We start from the raw sequence: 16,018 nt of genomic DNA, 5'->3' as shown, positions 1-16,018 counted from the left end.
TAACGAAACACCACACTTTGTACACCCATCAATCCAATCAAGCAATAGACTTTCCATTTTATCTATTTTTGGATGCCGGCTAAAAGAGACCATTTTGCTATGAGCAGAACCAACAGTAACATCGGCAGCTTTCAAGATTCTTTCGCTCTGCGTATAAATACTGTAGTGCGAATGGTGGACGCAGGCAAATTCAACATGCGGACACTGTCTTTACGTCATTCACCACGATCGAAGTGTAAAACTAGACATTATTAAGTGCTAAGTGTAACACCCCGACGTGCTCGTTTAAGCTTTTCCAATACCTTAGAACTCATCTTGCTAACAGATGCAGAAAGTAAATCAACATAAAGCACAGATGCTCACAGGCACATGTTTAAGCAATGATGGCTAGAATGCAGTTCCGGGGGAGGAGCTTGGCTGCTCGGGTCATGCACTATCTTTTTTAGTAACAGTGAAAACACCTTCTGTTAGTGAAAACAGGTAATTAATGTAGGTCTTTCGTAACAGCGAGGTGTCGTAAAGCGAACGTTCGAAAAATGGGGGCCACTTTGCCTTCCTTGTCTAGATGCAACATTAATTGGAAAATGAGATAGTTTGCCACCACTACACCAATATTTTACTGCAACACCAGTGATGAAGAAGCGTTGTATGGAATTTTTACTAAAAAACACCTAGTTAAAAAAAATTTTTTATTAATGTTACATTTTCAAAGGCAACAAACCAATTTTAAAACAGGAAATAAAGTTTGATTAAATCCATTAAATATCTTTACAAGAGCATCATCACCAATTCATTTCTTTCTGACCAATGAATATGAATATAACTTCAAAATACCCAAAATCAAATATTGAACAGTCGACAATTTCAGCAGTACTTGCATTTCTATGATCAATTCCCTTCACTGTATGAGTGCTACTCAAAACTTCAAATGTCTAACTTGAGTTTCACATCCCATTCTGACCACTTTTGTTGTCAACCTATTTCATTTTTCCAAAGTAAATCAGAGATTGAAGAACACCAATTCAGCATTTAAACTGGGCACATTAAATTATTGAAGGAAACACAAATCATCAGTTTCAGATAAGCCCATTACAACTTTATTTTTAATTTTAGATCAATAACTGGTGTAGTTTGCTTTTGTAGCAGGATCTCTGGTCAGGCAGCAGAGAAATGAGCATTCAAAGTTTTGGGTTGAGACTCTTCACTTTGGCTGGAAAGAATGAAACGTAGCTGGCATAAACAGGTGAACGGAAGGGGTGGAGCAAAAGCTGGCAAGTAGATAGGTGGATAAGGGTTTACTATAGGGGTCAACATCACAGGCATGAAATCTGATTACAAAAGTTTTACTCAATAGAGCTTAATTTTTGATGGAATTAATAATTCCTTGGCCAAGAGCTAATTTTGATACTTGAAGTAGGAGCAATAGCACTAAAAAAATCATAGGAGAAGCTTACTCAGACCTTTTGAGCTTGCTTTGATATTCAGTATCATCATTTCCAATGATGTTGGTTCATCATTAGAAAACCAACTCAAGAATGCCCAGAGGAAAGATCACAAGCTTGAAAAAAGTTGTTTTAAAAACAAATCCAAAGCTATTAATTCCCAGTTTTAATGGAGACAAGTGGGAATGAGCAACCAATCTTTCCATAAGGACACATACAGGTGAATCCCAAATTTCAGATATCCTCTTGGGTGAAAAACTCCTTCCAAAAATGTCTTCCCCTTACCTAAATTATTGTCCTAATCAGTTCTCTCTGTTTTGTACATACCAGTCAGGTCCCCCCTCAGCCAACTCCAGTACAAACAAAGGGAACACAATCTATCCAGGCTCTACTTTTAGTCAATATACTTGATACTCATCATCACCACGTTGACATTAATAGCACCTACTATATACAGTCCCATCCTTCCCAGACTGTAATGCAACCAGAATTGTACACAGTACTCCAGATGGGGTTGTTCAACATTTTTTTTTAAAAAATACGTGTACCTCAATCTTGCTCTTATATTTTAGGCTAGTGCTGATAAAGACAAGTAACTCATATACCTTCAAAACTATCTTATCTAGTGCTGCTGCTTCCAGGAGTCCTTCAATGTACATTATCAAAGTCATTCTGTGCTTCCTAAGATCCTACCATTCATTGTCTTTATCCCAAGCCTTACAGGTCATTTCAAAATGCATCACCTGACATTGTTCAGAATTAAATATCACATGCTATTTTTCTGCCTATTTTACCAAGTGATCAATACCATTCTGTATTCAGAAATTACTCCCCTCACAATCATCACCACCAATCTCTGTGTCAGTTATGAACTTATATTTACAGCTCCGATAATCACATCTAGATCATTAGAATACCTGTATATCACAAACAGATAGGATTATCAGCATTATGCTGATCAATTCCGTCTCCTCAAACATTGCAATCAAATTAATCTGACATTATAGAATCTCCCTTTAAAGCTTTGCTGATTAACCTCCATTAATCATCAAAATTCCTACTTTGAAAGAAATGGTGCTAATGAAGGGTCCCTGCCTAAAACATCGACTATACTCTTTCCCACAGATGGTGCCTGGCCTGCTGAGTTCCTCCAGCATTGTGTGTGTGTTCCCTGCATACAAATAGAGTTTAATTGCAAGTTAAGCAGTCAGGCTATTTGCTTCACCCGAAAAAAAAAGTTTAATTTAATATAAAAATGCATTCATCCATATGAAAGGTATTCAGGATCCTCTCTGGAAAGACAGCTTCAATTATTATTTCAAATTCCAGCTTGAATTTCCAAGATGACAAGAAACAGTACATTTTCTCATAGAATATATCATTCTGCAACTTGTGAAAATCAAAGGGAGGATGGATTAAAATTTGTGTTACATTGTAAATGCAACATAACTAAAATAATTAGTTTGTTTGATACAATCCATGGAGGTTAACCAAATGAAAATGGAACATTTAATATATTTTTAAAGAACTTTAATTGGAGTTTATAATTTAAATAACAATGTTTGGCTCTTTGATTTACAAATATCAGGAGAATGTGAATAAGCTCATACAAATTCTTGTGTATTCATCATAGAACTTAGATTCTAGCAATCGATACCAAATCTTACATGCATGAAATCAACTTCAGTCAGAACTGAAATATTGCTTGCTGACAAATACAGTTCTTCATGAAGTTTAGGAAAGAAGCATCTCATGTGGCTAAATCTCCTGGGCAAAACCTCACTTCTACCAAGGAACTTCTTTAACATGTTGTTCTTGATTCTCATCTGCTATCCATCTTAGTACTTTAGACCAATCTTCAATTAAGGTTTTTCTTTTTCATATAACTGAGTTACCAATGATGTAACAATAAACATTTGCTGTCAAGTTCTAAGTCCTTATCCCACCAATAAAAGTTAGTTCCACCATTCTACTACTGAACTAATGTTACCATATTTTGCAGATTCTTACCCAACTTCATTTTCACATCAATATTGATTTTTAAAGTAGACTGTCCAAAATTTGCAAATAATTCAAATAGAGCACATGGTACTGGGGGTAGGGTACTAACAAGGATAGAAAATTGGTTGGCAGACAGGAAACAAAGTAGGGATTAACGGGTCCTTTTCAGAATGGCAGGCAGTGACTAGTGGGGTACCGCAAGGCTCGGTGCTGGGATCGCAGCAATTTACAATATACATTAATGATTTAGATGAAGGGATTAAAAGTAACATTAGCAAATTTGCAGATGACACGAAGCTGGGTAGCAGTGTGAAATATGAGGAGGATGTTAGGAGAATGCAGGGTGACTTGGACAGGTTGGGTGAGTGGGCAGATGCAGTTTAATGTGGATAAATGTGAGGTTATCCACTTTGGTGGCAAGAACAGGATGGCAGATGACTATCTGAATGGTGTCAAGTTAGGAAAAGGGGAAATACAACAAGATCTAGGTGTTCTTGTACATCAGTCACTGAAAGTAAGCAGCAGGTACAGCAGGCAGTGAAGAAAGCTAATGGCATGTTGGCCTTCATAACAAGGGGAGTTGAGTATAGGAGCAAAGAGGTCCTTCTGCAGTTGTACAGGGCCCTGGTGAGACCACACCCGGAGTATTGTGTGCAGTTTTGGTCTCCAAATTTGAGGAAGGACATTTTTGCTATTGAGAGAGTGCAGTGTAGGTTCACAAGGTTAATTCCTGGGATGGTGGGACTGTCATATGTTGAAAGATTGGAGTGACTGGGCCTGTATGCACTGGAATTTAGAAGGATGAGAGGGGATCTGTTTGAAACATACAAGATTATTAAGGGATTGGACAGGCTAGAGGCAGGAAACATGTTCCCGATGTTGGGGGGAGTCCAGAACCAGAGGCCACAGTTTAATAATAAGGTGTAGGCCATTTAGAATGGAGTTCAGGAAAAACTTTTTCACCCAGAGAGTTGTGGATCTATGGCAGTGGAGGCCAATTCTCTGGATGCTTTCAAGAAAGAGTTAGATAGAGCTCTTAAAGATAGTGGAGCCAAGGGATATGGGGAAAAGGCAGGAACGGGGTACTGATTGCGGATGATCATCCATGATCACATTGAATTGTGGTGCTGGCTCAAAGGGCTGAATGGCCTACTCCTGCACCTATTGTCTACTGAATAATTTGTACAAGATTTAAATTACTTAGCAAACCATTTTGGATGAATCAAGACCAATGTTTACATTAGTACCATGCAATTCATATATCCCCTTAATACTTAATAAGATACAAATTATTCTCTGGTAATACAAGCTCCTTATATTTGTTCTGATTATACACAAGTTACTGTAAAATACAGCTGCCCCATGACTTTGTGGGAATGATAACAATTTGATTTGATCTCAGTAACCAAGACCACTGCAACATAAACTATCTTTGCCTGAGTGTCTCCTGGCTGGCTTCCATCTTGCCCTCTCCATAAATTTGTTATTCAACTGTCTGCTGCTACTGGCCTAACAACTTCAAAACCTGGGCCTCTTTACCCCCTTCTGCAATTGAATACTTGGCCACAGTCAGTGTAGATCAGTAATAACAACTCTTCTTTGGTGACAGTCAATACTGGTGCAACTCAAGGATGCATGCTTAGCCCACACTCAACACCGTGTGGCTATGCACAACTCAAACATGATCTATAAATTCACCGACGACAGCACTGTTTTTGGCAGAATTTCAGATGACAACAAGGAGATGTACAGGAGTAAGATGGATCAGCTGGCTGCATGGTGTCACAACAACAACTTTTCACTCAAGGACAGCAAGACCAAGGAATTGACTGTGGACTTCAGAATGAGGAAGTTGATAGAAAACATACCAGTTTTCTTTGAGAGCTCAGAAGTGGAAAGTTTCAGAAGTTTCATGTTCTTGGCATCAACATCTCAGATGATTTATCCTGAACCCAACACACTGATGCAATCAGGAAGAAGACATTGCCGCAGTTGTACTTTATTTGGAGTCTGAGGGGATTTGGTGCAAGAACAGAGGAAACAGGAGCAGGAGTAGGCCAGCTGGCCCATCAACCCTGTTCCACCATTCAATAAGATCATGGCTGATCTAGACTCAGCTACCTGTCTTTTCCACATAACCGTTTATTCCCCTGCTATACAAAAAATAGATTGAATTGTATCTTAAATGCATTTAATGAGGTTGCCTCTACTACTTTCTTGGTCAAATCATCCCAGTCATTACTCTCTAGAAAAGGCAAACACGTGGAAATCTGCAGATGCTGGTAATTCAAGCAACACACACAAAATGCTGGTGGAACACAGCAGGCCAGGCAGCATCTATAGGGAGAAGCAATGTTAACGTTTCGGGCCGAGACCCTTCATCACTTAGGACCCTCACTTTTCAGGAAATGCTTTTGTCTCATTACTACCATCAAGAAGGTGGAACAAGAGCCTGAAGACCCACGTTTTAGGAACAGCTCCTAAGTGATCAGATTTACCATCAGATTTATCAACAATTCAGGAACCTATGAATATCATCTCACTATTCTTCTTTTGCACCATTTATTGTAACAATAGTAATTTTTACATCTTGAACTGTACTGCTGTCATAAAAACACTTCACAACATAAGTGATAATAATAAACCAGATTCTGAGTATTCTGACTCAAGGTTGTTAGCCATTATCTATGTGCTCATTACACAGATTCTTGTTTGATGAATGATTTGACCGTAAAATTCCCATCTTCTCTTTCTATTCCCTTCATGGCCTCATCCCTCTCTACAGATAACCTCCTTCAACCCTAAAATCCTACAAAAAATAGCACTTGTTCTAACCCTATTCTTGTTGCACCCCTCATTCTTTTCACCTCATCTTTAGTGTTCATGTCTCCTAAAAAGTTGTCTTTAAACTCTGGCATTTTCTTAATTTTCTACTGCTATTTCCTTAACAGTCCTCCTTTAAACACACTTTCAGTATTACTCCTCATATCCTTTGGCTAGGTGAAATTCTGTAACTGATAATAGTTCTGTCAAATGCCTTGATATGTCTATCCAAATGAAAAATGTCATACAAATACAAGTCACTGTTCTGTTCAAGGGCAGAAAGTCGTAAATTTCAGAATCAGAATCAGGTTTAATACCACTGGCATTTGTTGTGAAATGTGTACATTGCAATACATAAAACACACTAAATTACAAGTATATATTAAAAAATTAAATAAGTAGTGCAAAAATAGAGAGAAAAATAGTGTAGTGGTGTTCATGGATTCAATCTGATGGCAGAGGGGACTTTTGAAGCTGTCTTCAATGCTGGGGAGGCTACTGCCCATAATGGAACTGGCTGAGTTTACAACTTTCTGCAGCTTTTTCCGATCCTACGCAATGGATCCTCCATATCAGGCAGTGATGCAGCCAGTTAGACTGTTCTCCATGGCACCTCTGTACAAATTTGCAAGTGTTTGGTTATATACCAAGTCTCCTCTAATTCCTGATGTAATATAGCCACTGTTGTTCCTTCTTTGTAATTGCATCAATATTAGGCCCAGGATAGATCATAAAGGTTGACAGCCAGGAACTTTATACTGCTCACCCTTTCCATTGCTGATCTCTTGATGAGGACGAGCACACATACTCTCAATTTCCTCTTTCTGAAGTCCACAATCAATTCCTTGGTCTTAATAATGTTAAAACAGGGTTGTTGTTGTTGTGACACCACCCAACCAGCTGATCTTTCTCACTCCTATACAACTCCTTGTCACCATCTGAAATTCTTCCAACAATTGTCTTCGGCAAATTTATAGATGATGCTTGAACTATGCCTAACCACAGTCTTGAGTGTAGAGAAAGTACAGAGTGGGCTAAGCATACAACGTTGAGGTGCCCCAGTGTTGACTGTCAGTGAGGAGATGTTCTTTCCGATCTGCACAGACTATGATCTCTTGATAAGGAAGTCAAGGATCTAGTTGCAGAGACAGGTACAGAGGGCCAGGTTTTGGAGCTTGTTGATTAGAACTGAGGGCATAATTGTGTTGAATGCTGAGCTATAATCAATAAAGCCTGATGTAGATTCAAGATTCAAAAACTTGATTGCCATTCCAACCATACATCAGCTCTGCAGGGCAGAATGAGACAACGTTTCCCAGGGGGAAGTGCAATCATAACATAACAAACGCAACAAATAGTAAACACAACAATAAATAGTAAAACACAACAGCCACATGTCGGTTAAAATCAAGTTATAAGTGTCCAGTGCAAGTTAAAAGTGCCCAAAGCAGAGTCAGGTAGAGCAGCTATTTAGCAGTCTGACTGCTTGTGGTAGGAAGCTGTTTAGTAGCCTTGTGGTTTTAGTTTTGATGCTCCTGTAATGTTTGCCTGATGGAAGAAGAACAGTTTATGGAGAGGGTGTGAGGGGTCTTTAATGATGTACCATGTCTTCTGGAGGCATCGACTCTGGAAGAGGTCTTGGACAGAAGGTAGGGATATTACACTTGTCCAAGTGATCCTATGCCGAGTGGAGAGCCAGTAACCTGAGGTGGAATGTACCAGGATGATGGTGGAAAACTCCCTCAGCAGATAAAAAAAGATGACATTTTACCACAAGATATACTAGGTCAGGTGAGCAAAACGGAAACAGAACCTGCATCATCTGTGCATCATGATTAATTAATCATAAAGCATACTCCACCTCCTCTACCTTTAAAAGACTGAGTTGTCCTGATTTTGCAGAGAATGGTGAAGCCACTGGGCTGCAGCAACATACATAGCAGTTCCTGATGTCACTCTAGTATAGCAATCTTGCTCTGAAGTCTTCGATTTTATTTTCTAGAGAATGTATATTTGCCAGCAGGATAATCAGCAGTGGGGATCTAAGGCCTTGGCATTTCAATCTTACCTGTAGTCTGACACAACTTCCGCTTTCTTAAAGGGGAACTGCACTTGTAACTTAAGTCTGTATTCCAGGATCCATCAACTTTTGAGTATCAATAGATTTTTTTTAAACATCTTAAAACAATGCTGCTTACTAAAGTGCCTGTGATTGGAGATTTCAGCTCTTATAGTTCAAAAAGGGAATATTCCACAAGGTCAAGCAAACTGTCTCACAATAATGAAAAAAACCTGACAGTTCTTGGTGGCCTGTGCTGCATCAAAAATGAACAACTCAGTTCATCTGTTTGTGAGTGATGCCAAGTAGTAACTTGCAGCATGGAAAAGTATAACTATGGAAGTTTTCAGAAGAGCCCAAGGGAAGCTACTGGGAATTCATGATGCTATTCAAATATGCAAAGACACAAGAGCAATACCATGGCAGAAACCCAAGTATTGAAGGATATCATGGTTCACCAAGCACCATGGAAAGATTAAGGATAATTTTTAAAAAAATGTAAAATATTGCTTGCAATATCTGTGCATTGAATGTAAGTCATGTGCTTATCTACTGGTTATGCTATCAAGGTTCACATTGCAGTGTTTTAAAATAATTTATTTTGCAATTCTTTGGTTTTCAATTAAAATTATCTGGACTAAGGATTTGCTGCACTGCAGTGTCAGCCTAATGTTAACTTGCTGGGGTTTTAAAAAATAGACTTTCCATAATAGACATTACCTGATATAAAATTTGACTTCTGTCAAGCAACACTGTCCAAACTGAACCATTAACTTGCAAGTAGATCAAGTCTGTAATTAAAGGCTACAGCTAATCTAATGTGCCTACATTCTACTATTCCAGGCTATGCCTTTGGACGAGGTTTCTCAGCTGGGGTTCTGCTGAGCCTTAGGGTTCTGCGAGAGGTTGTGATTGAAAAAAAAATCAATGTTTGAACTTCGTGTTACACGCAATACTAGCGTTGCAGTGGTGGGCAGTAACCGAGTAGTCCCATTTGCAATCTCGCTAGAGGACTCTCAGCCCAATATGGCAGTGCACAGTAGGCCTGTGTTTATTCTGTTTTTGACACAAGATAGGCGAGGCCATTGATGATTCGTGGGTACTGTATTGCACAGAAGGGAGGACAGTAGGCTGACGAGGAGCGTGAAGTGCATTTTCCAAGCATTGCATGGACTCACCCAGCTTGGGCTGTGACATCAGCCTCTCCCTCCCAACTTCCCCTTACATGCTGCAGACTAACTTATGGGAGTGAACAAACTGTTCTGGTGTAGTAGAAAATTGGAGGGAAATTTTCATTTTAAAACAATTTTTTTTATGTGCCCCCACTCTGCTGCTGGCCTGCCACTTTTCTGTTGTTGTAAATGTTGCAAAAGGTGGATTGTTTAGGTTTGAAGTGAATTGCATTGTGAAGTTTCCATATTTTTTGCAGTTTTCTCATTTAGTTATTTATTATGCCGTTTTTAAAAAATATTTTATTAACCCCTATTCCATTGTGCCTGGTCTGTGGCAAACAACTTACAAATGCAAAAATGGCTCCAGCAAAATTGAAAAGACACTGAACTGCAAATCACAACCATATGACACATGAAAGTGCTGATTATTTTAAATGGCCGTTGGAATCTCAAAACAGTAATGCTTTGAAGTAAAGTCAATTTACAACCTTTATTTAAATTAAATCTACCAAGCCTAACTTTAGAAAAATTAAATCCCTTTTTGGTTTAAGCCAGTTATTTAAAAATTTGTTATGTTTTTGCCTTATGAGTTTTTAAAAAGTTATGAAAGGGAAAGAAAGATTAATTTCAAAAAAGGTGAGCTAAGCTTACCTTTTTTCCCCCAAGAAAAGTTGGCTAAAATTTCATTCTCTACTCAAAAGAGCATTGACAGTTATTTTTTGATGATTATATCTAGAACTTACTGATCACGCTAATGTACCACGAGCTGCAGATATAATTTTTACACAGGGGTTCCTTGAGACCTGAAAATTATTTCAAGGGTTCATCTAGGGCAAAAAGGTTGAGAAAGGCTGCCTTTGGACACCTTCAAGTTATAGCAAAAAGGCAATTAAGCCACAATAGATCACCGAACAATGTAGCACAGTTAAACGATAGAAAATACTAGCAGCAGCAAGCACTTCAAAAAGTGAAATAGGTATACATCTCAGATCCATCCACAGGAAAAGGATTTGAAGAATTAAAATATTAAATGGTTACACTGAGAACAAGCACAGCCAGAATAGTAAGAAAAGAAAGTTTGGTCAAAAACAAAGCATGTTAGTTGATGGTGTTCAACAATTTCAATGGTTACCAAGTCTTCAGTCTGGCATTCAGGCATATTACCTTCAATGTTTGGGGAACAGTTTCAGTAAGTCCAACATTACTGGAAATGGACTAGTATCACAAAGTTGTGTTTTTCTCTGAAGAACAAATGCTAATGCATTTTACAATCAAATTGTTACAAATTTTGTGCAAGTCCAATAGATAAATCCACCATGAAGATATTACAGCTTCTCTGCCTTTCTTTCATGGTGATGGACTGTGAAGTATTAAGAAACCCCACTTCAAGTGATCCACCACATCTGTAAAAAAAAACCACAAACACAAAATCTACCCAACTATTCATAAGATTAATTTTCTAATAAGTACCAGTGGATTGGAAAAGAAACCAAACTGACTTGAGCAACCTTCATCTTCAAATCCACTTTTGATTCAAGTAATTCCTTTGTCAATTAAGCCATTAGGCTTCTATTCAACCAAAGCAGAAAAAAGCCCAAAGTGTACTGCATGAGGTGGTTTTAACCCATGATGCAGACTTACATTAATCCAACTTAACGGCAATAATCAGCTCATATAGCACCTCATGCACTTCCTATTCCTTATGCAGCTTTTTTTAAATTCATCCGTTTGGGCTCATTTCCTTTAGATTCCATCAGATCTGTTATGCACACTACTCTGGTCAATTCATATTTGGAATTACTTTTCTTAAAGTTATATCCAACATTTTGACTAATAACAATACACACAAAATGCTGGTAGAACACAGCAGGCTCGGCAGTATCTATAGGGAGAAGCGCTGTCAACGTTTCGGGCTGAGACCCTTCATCAGGACTAACCGAAAGGAAAGATAGTACGAGATTTGAAAGTAGAGGGGGGAGGGGAAAATGCGAAATGATAGGAGAAGACTGGAGAGGGTGGATGAAGCTAAGAGCTGGAAAGGTGATTGGCGAAAGTGATACAGAGCTGGAGAAGGGAAAGGATCATGGGACGGGAGGCCTCAGGAGAAGGAAAGGAGGAGCACCAGAGGGAGATGGAGAACAGGCAAACAACTAAATATGTCAGGGGTGAGGTAAGAAGGGGAGAAGGGGCATTAACGGAAGTTAGAGAAGTCAATGTTCATGCCAGCAGGTTGGAGGCTACCCAGCCGGTATATAAGGTGTTGTTCCTCCAACCTGAGTTTGGATTCATTTTGACAATAGAGGAGAATCAGAATCAGACTTTAATCGCCAAGTACCTGTACACATACAAGGAATTTACTTCTGGCAGATCCGGCCATGGATAGACATATCAGAATGGGAATGGGACGTGGAATTAAAATGTGTGGCCACTGGGAGATCCTGCTTTTTCTGGTGGACCGAGCGTAGGTGTTCCACGAAATGGTCTCCCAGTCTGCGTTGGGTCTATTTTGACTAATAACCTTTAATTCCCCTTTGAAGACAGGCAATTCCAGCTATTTCCATGTTAACAAACCCATATCCTCTCCCAGTACACTTAATAAACTTTAAAGTTGCAAACAAGAGATATCTTGCACTATCATTACCCCTTCAAAGCAAATAACATAAGGATCCAACCTTCTTAAATGCAACTGAAAATGAAGGCCGTCAGTCATGAACACAAATTCGGGAGATTGGACAAGATGACCAGAGATCAGAATGAAGATTGGTGGATCCAAAGTTCACAGATAATTAGAATTAATATTGTTAGGCTGGAAGAATGAATGAGACTAGAAAGAACAGTGTTCCAAGACCTCCCCCACCCCCATGAAAAAGATCTTGCCTAGTTTCCTCCTCCCCCACAAACCTCGGATCATACAAACTGAAGGCACTGCAGAGAGGCATTCGGAGAAATTTGCTGGAACTAGAGCTGAAAGATCACAGTGGTTGGTCAGTTTCATAATGGACTAATTTTTTTTTATGCAGCCCACTGGTAGTTACTAACATAGCTACTGATATTTTTTTAAATCTTCGAGTTTTTCTGTGTGCTGTCCTCCAATTTTCCATCATTCCCATAAAAGCTACACAGGGATAATGGATGTGCCACAGAGTTTCCAAAATAGCCAGTAGTACTTCCCAATCACTGCTCAGGGAAGGCCTTGGGGGGGGGGGGGGGGGGGGGAAATTATCCCTGACAGCAGAGATGTGAATTGGAAGACCAGGTCTATTGAAAGGTGGGAAATGTACTGTAGTTTGAGGTCCAAACAGATTGCAAAAGCTTCCCTAGCCATCCCAATTCCAAGCCTCCCCACATCTTCCAACAGGATCAGCATAGAAACAGGCCCTTTTTCCAGACTCATCTATGCAGAGATGGTCACCTGCACTAATCCAATTTTCCTGCATTTGGCCTATATCCCTATTCCTTTCCAATCCATGCACCTTCCCAAATGTCTCTCAAATCCACTTTAAGCATTTCTCTTCTCACCTTAAACTCTCCTCTAATATTAGGCTCTTCTACCTTTGGAAAAAGACTGACTATATACCCTCTCTGTGCCCACAACAAATTTTAAAACCTTTGTCAGGTGACCTCTCAGTCTATGTTCCAGTGAGAACAATTCCTTTATTTCCAATCTCTTCATGTAGTTAAAAACCTCCATTCAAGGACCTCCTGGTGAATTTCATCTGCATTTTTAGCTCTTTCAAATGCTTTCTATAGCATGTTAACCAGAATTACCTATCCAAGTACCTTGTACAGCTACAGCAGCGAGCTCCAATTTTTTTCCTTCTTCACTTGAAGTTGTTTGCCACATTTCCTACCCAAGATTCAAAATTCAATGTGAGGTTGTCATAATAAAATCACCTCCAACATAAGACAAAATGTCTCCAAACAAGGTCTGTAAAGTTACTATTACTTTCCCCCCCAAATACCACTGTATTAGATATAGCAGGGCACTGTGATAATATTGATAGTAGTTTATTATTGAAATGTACACCAAGGTACTGCAAAAGGCACCGCTCTCCACCAACATCCTGAGGGTTACTATTGACCAGAAACTTAAGTGGACCAGGCATACATATATCGTGGCTACAAGAGTCAGTCAAAGGCTGAGTCTTCCCGTGGTGAGTAATTCACCTCCTCACACTCTAAGTCATTCCAAAAACTTCAAAACACAAATCAAGAGTGTGAAGGAATCCTCACTTCTTGCCTGGATGCAAATCCAATAACATATGAAATTTGACACCATTCGATTGCATTTCACCAACCACCTCAATCATTCATTCTCTTCACCACAGTCACATCTTGACTGTAGCATAACCATTTGCAATCTACACTGTAATTGGTTACATTTCTCAAACCCTTAACCTTTACCAACAAGGAGAACAAAAGTGAGAGTATAGGGACACCAACTGAAGTTTCACCTCCAGGTCACACATCACCCTGACATGATAATTGCCCTCATCAATGCAGAGGCTAAATCCTGGAATTCCCTGTTCTTCAGGATGATGAAGTGACTTAGCCAATGATTCAAGGAAATGGCTAACAAAAAGATTTTCAAAGGGAAATAGAGATAAACAATAAATAATGGTAGTTTTACACCATTCCAAAACAGGAATATATTTAATAGTAATATTCAGTAAACAACGATTAATAGAAAAGCTTTAGGGTATTCATCCTTAAATTTGACTCATGACTGAAGGGGAAATATATGAATAACATTATGAAATGATTCTTTTGACTAAACACAACTTTATAATTTGTATTAATTAACTGAAAATACCACTCAGAAAATATTTCAAAATATAATGAAAACTTCATTAAGTACGAAACATTGCTAAAATCGTATTTCCCTTACAGTCAGTCTCTGAACTCTATCTAGAACAGGATTTGCAATGTTTGCCTAAGTATCATGCAATTAACAGGAAAGTTTACAAAGAGAGAAAAGCTTTTGAAGGTATATTCTTCACTTATAGCTGAAGAAAATCTTATCAGATTCTATTATTACAAGCAATTGCTCAATTTATATAGTATTTGATAAAAATAAAGGAAGGACACTATACAAAAGTGTTGAGTATAGGTTTGTAAACTAGTAAACAGAACTGTAATTTAAATTTCCCTTTTACATCTTGAATCATTGAACAAAACAAATCAGGTTCACATTAAAAGTTAGCATTTTATATATATTTTTGTAAAGATTTCATTAAAATAATTGCTTTAAAATGCTTTAAATATAAATTAGTATCAGCCAGTATTGCACGCAAACAGCAAACTATAGGCCTAACTGCATTTCCTGTGAAGGGGTCTTTTGATAGGCCAGAGATTTAACTGAAGCAAGACAAAAAGTATTGTAACCGTTTAGTATATGAATTCCATGTATAAAAAAATTACAAATAATAACCACCTACTCCAACAAAACAGATCTATTTCTCTGAAAGATTAACGAGAAAAGGCACCCAGCTACCAATTTTTTTAAACTGACATAGAAGCTTCCAACCAACGACAAAAATATCTAAATAACGATTCACACACCAGTTTTGTTATTGCTTTTCACGGTTAAGAGAAAACTGATACATTTTAAAGCTAAACGTGGTGGATTTTGCATTTAATGCCCATATCCTCTTATTTCCTCAGTGGTTGGAGATCTAGCGCCTTTGTAAAAGCCAGCTACAAGAGAAAATCTCACTGAATGCATGACATGGTGACCTCGATAGTCAGGCATTCCACCAATCAGCTATAAGAATTTTACAAGCTCCATCAATCTGGTTTGCTTAATAATACCAACTGCAGCCCAAGCCTGAGGAATCCATTTTTTTGAAATTCGCTAGGGAGGCCTTTATTCTTCTGTTTATTAATTGCATTTTATTTCACGCATCTTCCCAGACTCTCCTTCAGTAACTGGAATGGTACAGTCCCACTTCACAGAAATAATTACTTCATCTTATCAGAAATAACGGCACAGAAGGAGGAACTAGCACAACTATAGAGGGAGGGGAGGAAGGAAGAGAAAAAGCACAAGGACATGATAAACAAGCAGTTTCCTCTACTAAATTTTCAATGACCCCATGCATTGTAAAGCCAAATTTTTTTAAAAGTTAAAAAAACTCAAACACTTCTAAAAGACCAGTGTTATTATGTAACCCTTTGCATTTCCTCATGCTGCTGCAATCTCCAGCCATATCTACAGAGCTCTCATTACCTGTAAGAACGCTCCCCTCTCACTGTATGCTTCCGAAAAGGAATAATGGTGCCATTGTCTTGAACGATGTCGTTATTATTCTCAACATTTGGGGAAAGTGCTTGTTGTGTGGGACCAGGCATTGGTGCTATCCCAGACTACAAATTTCTCAATGCGTGCTGTCGGGTCGGCAGAGAGCCCGTTTCTTCACTACGGGGCTCTGCTTGACCTCAGTGCTGACGTCAAACGCACAAGAAAAATCTGGAGACGTTCGGCGGCATCCTCGTCACGTGACAGGATTTTACCATAGTAA

At 38.7% G+C, this 16,018-nt stretch overlaps 1 protein-coding gene across 4 annotated transcripts in view; it reads right to left on the bottom strand.

Annotated features, from left to right (window-relative positions):
• The window catches only part of mapre2 (microtubule-associated protein, RP/EB family, member 2), a 73,845-nt gene that overhangs the window by 36,367 nt on the left and 21,460 nt on the right, over positions 1 to 16,018 (bottom strand). Inside the window, exon 1 of one of the 4 annotated variants that reach the window (XM_059980499.1) lies at positions 15,727 to 15,956. The exons of 2 other annotated variants lie outside the window; for them this stretch is intronic. In XM_059980499.1, coding sequence (XP_059836482.1) covers positions 15,727 to 15,848 — 122 coding nt within the window. In that variant the 5' untranslated portion in view covers positions 15,849 to 15,956. Of the gene's footprint in view, positions 1 to 15,726; positions 15,957 to 16,018 lie in introns of those variants that run through there. One more of the 4 variants, XM_059980470.1, reaches the window with a different exon arrangement.

Source organism: Hypanus sabinus, chromosome 1 (genome assembly GCF_030144855.1).
Source record: "Hypanus sabinus isolate sHypSab1 chromosome 1, sHypSab1.hap1, whole genome shotgun sequence".
NCBI lineage: Eukaryota > Metazoa > Chordata > Chondrichthyes > Myliobatiformes > Dasyatidae > Hypanus > Hypanus sabinus.
Note: the sequence above shows the minus strand (reverse complement) of the source record. Positions and strands in the feature narration are given on the sequence as shown.